General features: G+C 40.3%; 1 protein-coding gene and 1 long non-coding RNA gene across 11 annotated transcripts in view; one reads left to right on the forward strand and one right to left on the reverse strand.

Moving 5' to 3' along the window:
- znf521 (zinc finger protein 521) overlaps positions 1 to 7409 on the forward strand; it is a 93284-nt gene that overhangs the window by 1736 nt on the left and 84139 nt on the right. For 6 of the 10 annotated variants that reach the window (XM_037981774.1, XM_037981776.1, XM_037981778.1 and 3 more), the window contains one exon: positions 6415 to 6468. In XM_037981774.1, coding sequence (XP_037837702.1) covers positions 6415 to 6468 — 54 coding nt within the window. Of the gene's footprint in view, positions 1 to 6411; positions 6469 to 7409 lie in introns of all 10 variants that reach the window. The other 4 variants (XM_017422457.3, XM_037981775.1, XM_037981777.1 and 1 more) reach the window with 1 other exon arrangement.
- LOC108239635 overlaps positions 2867 to 7409 on the reverse strand; it is a 19632-nt gene continuing 15089 nt past the window's right edge. The window contains exon 5 of the long non-coding RNA XR_001808728.2: positions 2867 to 3653. This is a non-coding gene — a long non-coding RNA (uncharacterized LOC108239635). The remainder of the gene's footprint in view (positions 3654 to 7409) is intronic.

The following is a 7409-nucleotide window of genomic DNA, read 5'->3' on the forward strand; positions in this document are numbered from 1 at the left end:
GGGGGGGGGGAGGGGGTGCAGCGTGTGGATGTGTGAGGAGAAATAAGGAAAGGGGGTAAATGATTATTTCCAAAAAAAAACAAAAAAAAAACAGCTGCTGAAAGTTACAAACATCTGGATTTATCAGTGAGATTACACTACGAAAAAAATAGGATCTTTAAAGATGTTGCCCTATTAAAAACAAAACAAAACACTACCTATTAGTTTGCCCAAAAAGTGAATGTTTTTTTGTTACTTTTTCTTACTAAACAGTTGCATTGGTGGTAATCTGATCTACCATTTGTCACTGAGTGTGTGTGAGGGAGTGAGAAAGGGGGAGGGAGAGGGAAATAGAGACAGAAAGACAGAGCAATATGCACACACACACATGACTTTTCTGAGTAGTGTTTGGGGGGAGCGGGGTTGGAGGGGGGGAGCTGCTGAGTTTTGGAGTTTGATCTCCAGTTCATCTGGCAGCCATTGTATTTTGCTCAGCAAATAATTGTCCACAATTTCACTTTCTCCGCTTGTGGTCTGCATGTGGACCTCTTTTTCTCTTCTCTCTCTCTCTCTCCTCTGTTTTTTTTTTCCTTTTCTTTTCTTTCTCGGAAGTCTTCATCTCAAAGGAAGATTACATGGTCCGCGGTGGTACATTCATGCAGCCACCATTTTAAATCAATACCCAGGAGAGAGTGGAAATGTGAGTGCATGCACATCTTAAGATTGTCACATTCTGTTTCCAGACCTGCACGCCTCTATTCACAGCAAACAGCTCTATACAAAGATTTCCTATTTCCTCAGACCTGATTGGCATTGGCTGTTTTTTTTGTTGTTTTTTTTAAGGGGGTGTGACATTTGTTACTTTTAAAAGACATATCACTTAAATATAATCGTCTCCTGCCAGCATGCTACAAGTGTGCGAATGTGTGTGTGAGTGCTCAGGAGGAACATCTGTTAAGATTTGTGTACGTCTATGTGTGCGACAGACAGGAATGCGGGGTGAGCAAATCAGTATGCAAATGAAGTCAGAGTGATGACATTGTTTGTTTTGTTACTGTCACCCAAAATCTAAATTGGAAAATAGTTCCCCCCCAAAAAAAAGAAAAAAAAAAGCGTCAGGCAAGACACTTTTATGGCTTCATTTGGACTGCTTCGGTAGAGCAGAAATGCAGATACGTCAGAGATATTTCCCCCCGTTTTGGATCAGACCCAAGCAAGGCCAGGCAGATGTTATTTATTGTTCTTTGTCTGTCTCTTTCCTCGGGGACTGAGATGCACTCACACAGATGTACATAATAACTTTACTGGTCTTTTTTATTTTTAAATAGTTGCTTGACACTGCATTCTTTTTCACTTTCAGCAGCCGACAGGAATAGTTACTTAAAATGTAGATGTTTTTAAGTCACTGAAAAAGTGTCGTCTCTAATTTTGGTGTTTCTGTATATATAGGTACGTAATTTTGAGTGTGTGTATTTGATCTTCACACGCAGACATGTGTGAGTCTGTGTGGCTTTTGCAGTTCAGGTCGAGGCAGTGGTCAGTCCTCTTCTTGCCCAGAAAGAACACTTTGTTCTGCGGAGGGGAGAATAAACAGAGGTGCTAATGAAAGATGCAGAGAAAACGGGCATCATGTGCAGCGTTCGAGGGACTTTTCTGGATAGTGAGGATGTGGCATGCATGTAGAAGAGATGAGGAAATAATGCTGTGACAGTTGGCACTCTCTTTTTCTTTTTTTTTTGTCCCTTGTGTGCTCCCCTCCAACACACACCTACTTTCTCAGTATTGGCTGCTTGTGGGAGTCAGAGGTTATGTTTTTGGTCCCATCGAGGAAAAGGGCAACATTACAAGTCCCGTTTCAATTAAGTCTGAGAGACAGATCCGGCTACGTTATTGCTTGAGGGAATAAATGGCACAGGACGAGACCATACATCATTCGCTTATATGCAAACACTTCACCCCAGCCACTGACATTTACTCAATCCCGAGCCTTCTACATTTCTCAACTGTAGGCACATTGTAATTTTGTTTTGATGCGTGGTGGCTTTGGGTCAGCACATTGCCTCCGTCAGTGGTGAGCACTGAGGATGGAGGATCTCGCTCCAAATCCTGCATGACAACTGCCACGTTGCCTGTCCTCCACAGTGCGCTTCCTGAATAATGGGAGGCTTGGTTGATGTTTTTATCCGGAGCACAAAATGACACTCCCAGGACTGATGTGTTCATTGGCTGAGGCAGAAGTTTCCAGGTCTGTCATTTGCATATATAAATCCATTTTCTGCACCATTTACTGTGAGTGCAGCGATCGTCCTAAAATCAGGACTGTGTCATGTACACCTTAAATATTTAATGCCTTCGAGAAGCGGGAATTTGCCGCCACACGAGTGAACTCTGTGTGTGCTGCTCGGCTATTCTGCACATGAATCATTTTAACCTTTCAGCGTAAACCATACACAGCTGGTTTATTTAAAAATCTATCAAGACAACTGTAAAATGGTCCATTAATGTGTCTGCTCAAGCATAAACAGCTTAGAAATTTTTTTTCTTTTTATGTTAGTAAACTCTGAGCAAAGCTGATTTTAAATTAAATCTTTGATAAAAAAAAAAAGAAAGTTGAATAAAATGCATTTGCTTAATCTGATTTTTTTTTTCATGGTTTGAAGACTTTTTTGTAGGTAAAAAAGAAACTCAAACCTGTCCTATAGGTGCAAGACCACTCCCCTTCATGGCCCTTATAAACATAGACCTTCGCATCAGATCACAAAAGCTGCAAACAGATTAATTATTTTAGACTGAAACAACTCTTTTTTTCTTCTAAATACAGCTCGAATGTACAATCTTGATAGCTGTGAAAGTGTCTCAGTAATTAAGACGCGGAAACAGACCGTATTTAACTTTATTTTTCTCATCTGCTACAAGACTTATTAGCAGTTGTGTCATCTTTAGCTTATAGGAATCTGCATTAAATTCCATTCTGTTCACAATTAATGATCTGTGGCATAACACCCATTAACGCTTTTCTAATGTGACACAAAAATATGGTTACGAATTATCATTAAGGAAATTATGACGGAGCCATGGAAAAATCCCATTAGGACGGCTGTCAGTGCTCTTGACATGCGGCTGAGTGTGTTGGACCGGGTGTCGCGGGAGCTGGCCGATATCTGTCCTTTTTCCGTGGCATGTGTCTCTCTTGTTGTCATGGATTGTCTGCCACATGCAGACAGGCTTCTGATTCAGAGGCACTTACTGATTTCCACCACCGCTGCAAAGGAAATGATATCTGTATGAGTATTATCTGAAAGCTGAATTAGCAAAAAAAAACTGCATAATGAGATTATTGATTCATGACATTTTAGTATAGGTGTAGTTTGTTTAGTTTTATATTACTCTGGCAGTGCGTGAAAGAGCACAAATATTATGCAACATGATCAACACGCTCCTCGATTGCAAATTATTTATGACACTAATCACCAGTTCAAATAACGCTCATTAAGAAAGTTATTCATGTGCAGTGTGCGTCCTCCTCCCCCCGCCTTTCCCGGGCCTAATTGAGGAGGGTTGACCTCTTGACATGAGCTAAATTGAGTTGTACTCCCCGTGGCGAGCGTCTCCTTCCCGGTCAGTCAGGGCGGATTACACAGCCATTGTGTTCAGCACTGTATCGTCCACGCTGGCTGTAACCAAGCAGATGAGTCACGCATATTCAGGAACACACTCAGGGCTTTTCAGGGGCTGCGAAACCCCCGTACACACAAGCGGACACACATGGAAAATGTGACAATCCTTGCATAAAAGCGTAGCAAAACATGTACAGTTTTCACACATTTTTGCGTTTACATACACACTTTTTGCCTCTCTTTTATTTATTTTTTTTACACCGCAGATTTGTATTTATTCGAAAAAGGATTGAGTTTTAATTTAGGATTTCATGCAACTATTTTACTTACAGTCTGTTATACTCTGTAGTTTTTGTTTTATATATATATATATATATATATATATATATATATATATATAGTCTTTATATATGAAAACTATATTTATATATTTTCTTGTATTCTTAATCTTACACTGAAATGCAATTTCATACCCCTGACAAAAAAAAAATATCCCGTTTTGGGAGTTGTTACTTTCAACATGATGACAGTCACTCTCCGTTTGTTTTTGTGTGGTCAGCGTGTTAATTAGTGGCCTTTAATGTTGCGCCACTTGTTGTGGGATTATGTTTTTTTTTTCTCTTTTTTTTTTTTTTTATTCTGCTTTGCGTTTAAAAAATCAAGGGTGCTCCTCTGAAACAGTCCCATGTGCTTTCAGTAATGTATCAACAAAACGTAGCAGCATGATTACAGTTTGTCGTCTCTTGAATGATACACTGTACCTTGTCAAACATTAATTAACTGATAGCAGCGATGTGTTTACAGCTGTGTGAGCTAACTTTTATTCAGCTGAAGTCATTACAAGGTAATCACGGGCTTAAGAACACATTAATTAAAAATCCTCAGCTAGTTATATTTGTCTATTTCTGACTGTTAATCAAATGTCCAGCTAGTAAAAACACCATCATAGGCGTTTGCCCTTACTTGGCAGCTTATCCTCGGTGATTGCTCCTAGCTGGTTATTAATTATCTAGCAGACAGGTACAAATGGGAAGAGAATTTGTGCTGTGATGGAAGTTGTTTACTTTAAATGGCAAAACTTTTAATAAGTTCACAGTGGTGACAAATTATTACAAACTGTCGTAATGTTTAAGTTCTTATGGCATTGTAAAATAGAATTTTCTGCCTGAACTCCCTCATCTCACCAACAGTGACGGTAATCAAAACAAAAACTCCAGCTCGCACCACCAATCTCTGATAGAACCATGGGGGATTTATTAGGACCCCCTATCTGTAGCCCATTTAAATGATCCTAGATGCAAGGCGCTCAACGGTGCTACAGAAACTCATTAAACTCTCAGGGCGTCAGTCACCGAGGCCTCCTTTAACAGGACAAGTTTTCTCTGTTGTCTGAGGGAAGTACTACCTCCAAGGTGTCCAACTGTCTGTTTCATCACTTTTATTTGATTAAGATAATTAAATTTTTGACCTGTGACCACTTCTTTAGCATATTTTCCATCCAGAATTGGAGCCGATTCTCGGGGCGATATTTTCTATGAGACAGTTTTGTATCTATGTGTGTTTTTTGTTGTTGGGTTTTTTTTTTTTGGGTGGGGGGTTATTTTGAAAAACTTCTCAGATGAGTTCCTCTAAAAGTCCGCTTTGGTTGACAGCAAAACGTTCGGTAATTTTCTGTCTCCGTAAGAAAGAGCTCGAGACGTTCCTCTTCATTTTTCACTGAGGTTTGTCACCCCCGCTTGACTCTGACTTACGCTCCCCTGAGGAAAAGGCTTCTGCCACCATAGGATCCCATCTTAATTATGCAAAGTACAGGATATTTTGTGCGATTTTAAAAGTGCGCCAATTTCTGCTTTGGCAGTCACTGCCACACTCCCCTACTGGGAGGTCCTGTCAGACTCCCCCCCCACCTCCTTCCTCTATGCCCAGGAAAATGAAAGGCTAGAAAGAAAAGACATAATGGAGAACGCATTTCAACTGCAGGGGTGGAACGCAGAGGCGTATGAAGTCCTCAGTGAGACCCTCATTTTACATGGAACAGGTGGGAGACTCTTTTGTTCTCTTCCCGCTGTTAAAATCCATTTCATTTCTTGTACTTGACATGCCACAAGGAAGTCTCACCAGTTCCCCCCAAAAAGGCTCCAATGTAAAAGCTTCTACCTTTTACTAAACACAAGTCATGTTTTTCAAGACTAGTTCTGTTGTCAAAAAGTCAAAAGTGGTTTAGTTGCCATGCACCTAATGAGCAGATCTGAGTGTCGATCAAGACGTCACTGTGTTGTCACCCACCCTGCTAGAGAGTAAAAGCACTTTGCAGTTGCTTTTTTGCTGTTATGACACATGGAGTGTATATAGATCATACATTTTATTTGTTCAGAGAGGAATATCTGAGCTTTATTTGCATAGAATGTACAAGTTTTCCTTTTCATCTGGCTTATCAAACTAAAACGTGTCCTACTAATGCAGTCATCAAGGTGTTTTTTTTCTTTCTTTTTTTTTTACTTGGTCACTGTTGATGTTGGGAGGATGTTCCAGGGGAGACGTTCATAATTCATCACGTCATTACCCAGTCCAATATGTTATTTACGTGGGTGGCTGTTTGCCTTATTGCCAAACCTCATACATATGAAAGGCTTGTGCGGATTCCCAAACCACAGGTTGAGCTGTCGAGAGCATCTGAAATCTTTTCGAGTTTTCTATATAGAAAATCTCAAAAGTAAATAATGAAAAATGAGAAAGATCTTAACTTGTTTTTTCCACTGTTAACTGTTTCTTTCCTTCTTTTTTCCTCCCCCTCCTTTCTCTCTTTTTCTGGCAGTAGAAGACAATGTGACAGAGGACCAGCATAGTCCTGGGCAGACTGCCATTCCAAGCGGTAATGCTCCATTTCATATTTCATCATTTTCGGCTGGAAAGTGGATCATGTGTCTATGTGTGTGTGTGTCGGGGTTGGGGTTGGGGGGGGTTCTGTCTGTAAAATCTTTGGTGGGACAAAGAATGATGAAAAATTATGTGTTTCCTGTGTTTGAGGTTTTTATACTGTAAACTCTACGCCCGTGTGTGTTTCCATAACAGAAGGAGCAAATCAAATCAGTGTAGCTTCTTCTTTGTGTGTGTGTGTGCTGGGTCTGCATGCGTGCAGGTGTGCCCATATCCGTCCTTGTGTTTCTGTGTGTTCTTTCGGTTTTATTTTTTATTTTTCCAGACTCTTTGTTTCCCAACTCTCTGTATGATGTAAGATAGAGCTACGCAGATGAATGTGTCCTGTCTCCACGCGTGCCATTCACAGTGGCCCTCCAGGAACAGAGCGGTAATTCAGGTCAGGCTAGCAGAAAGCCCCCGATGAATGAAGCCTGCTCCTGATGCACCACACTGTATATTTTCATTTCATTTGTCTCTGGTAAAGGTTAAGTCTCAGGCGTGGTTATTTTAAACCCGATATGGATGGTTTTGCCCAGCAGGCTGGGGACCATGAGCACACCTAGGCTGCCACATTAGTCCGGCATTTACCCATAGCTTTCAGAGTACTCCTGTGCAAAACACTGAAGCTGAATGCACCGCTACAACAGATACGAGCTCGCATCAGCTATGTCTGCAATCTCCGCAAATCCATTGTTCCATGAAGGTATTTAAAGGTAGATTTGATCATTTTGAAGGTTGTCAAAATTACAGGTGCTGGTCATAAAATTAGAATATCATGAAAAAGTAGATTGATTTCAGTAATTCCATTTAAAAAGTGAAACTTGTATATTATATTCATACATTACATACAAACTCATATATTTCAAATGTTTATTTCGTTTAATTTTGATGATT

Source organism: Kryptolebias marmoratus, linkage group LG20 (genome assembly GCF_001649575.2).
Source record: "Kryptolebias marmoratus isolate JLee-2015 linkage group LG20, ASM164957v2, whole genome shotgun sequence".
Taxonomy (NCBI): domain Eukaryota; kingdom Metazoa; phylum Chordata; class Actinopteri; order Cyprinodontiformes; family Rivulidae; genus Kryptolebias; species Kryptolebias marmoratus.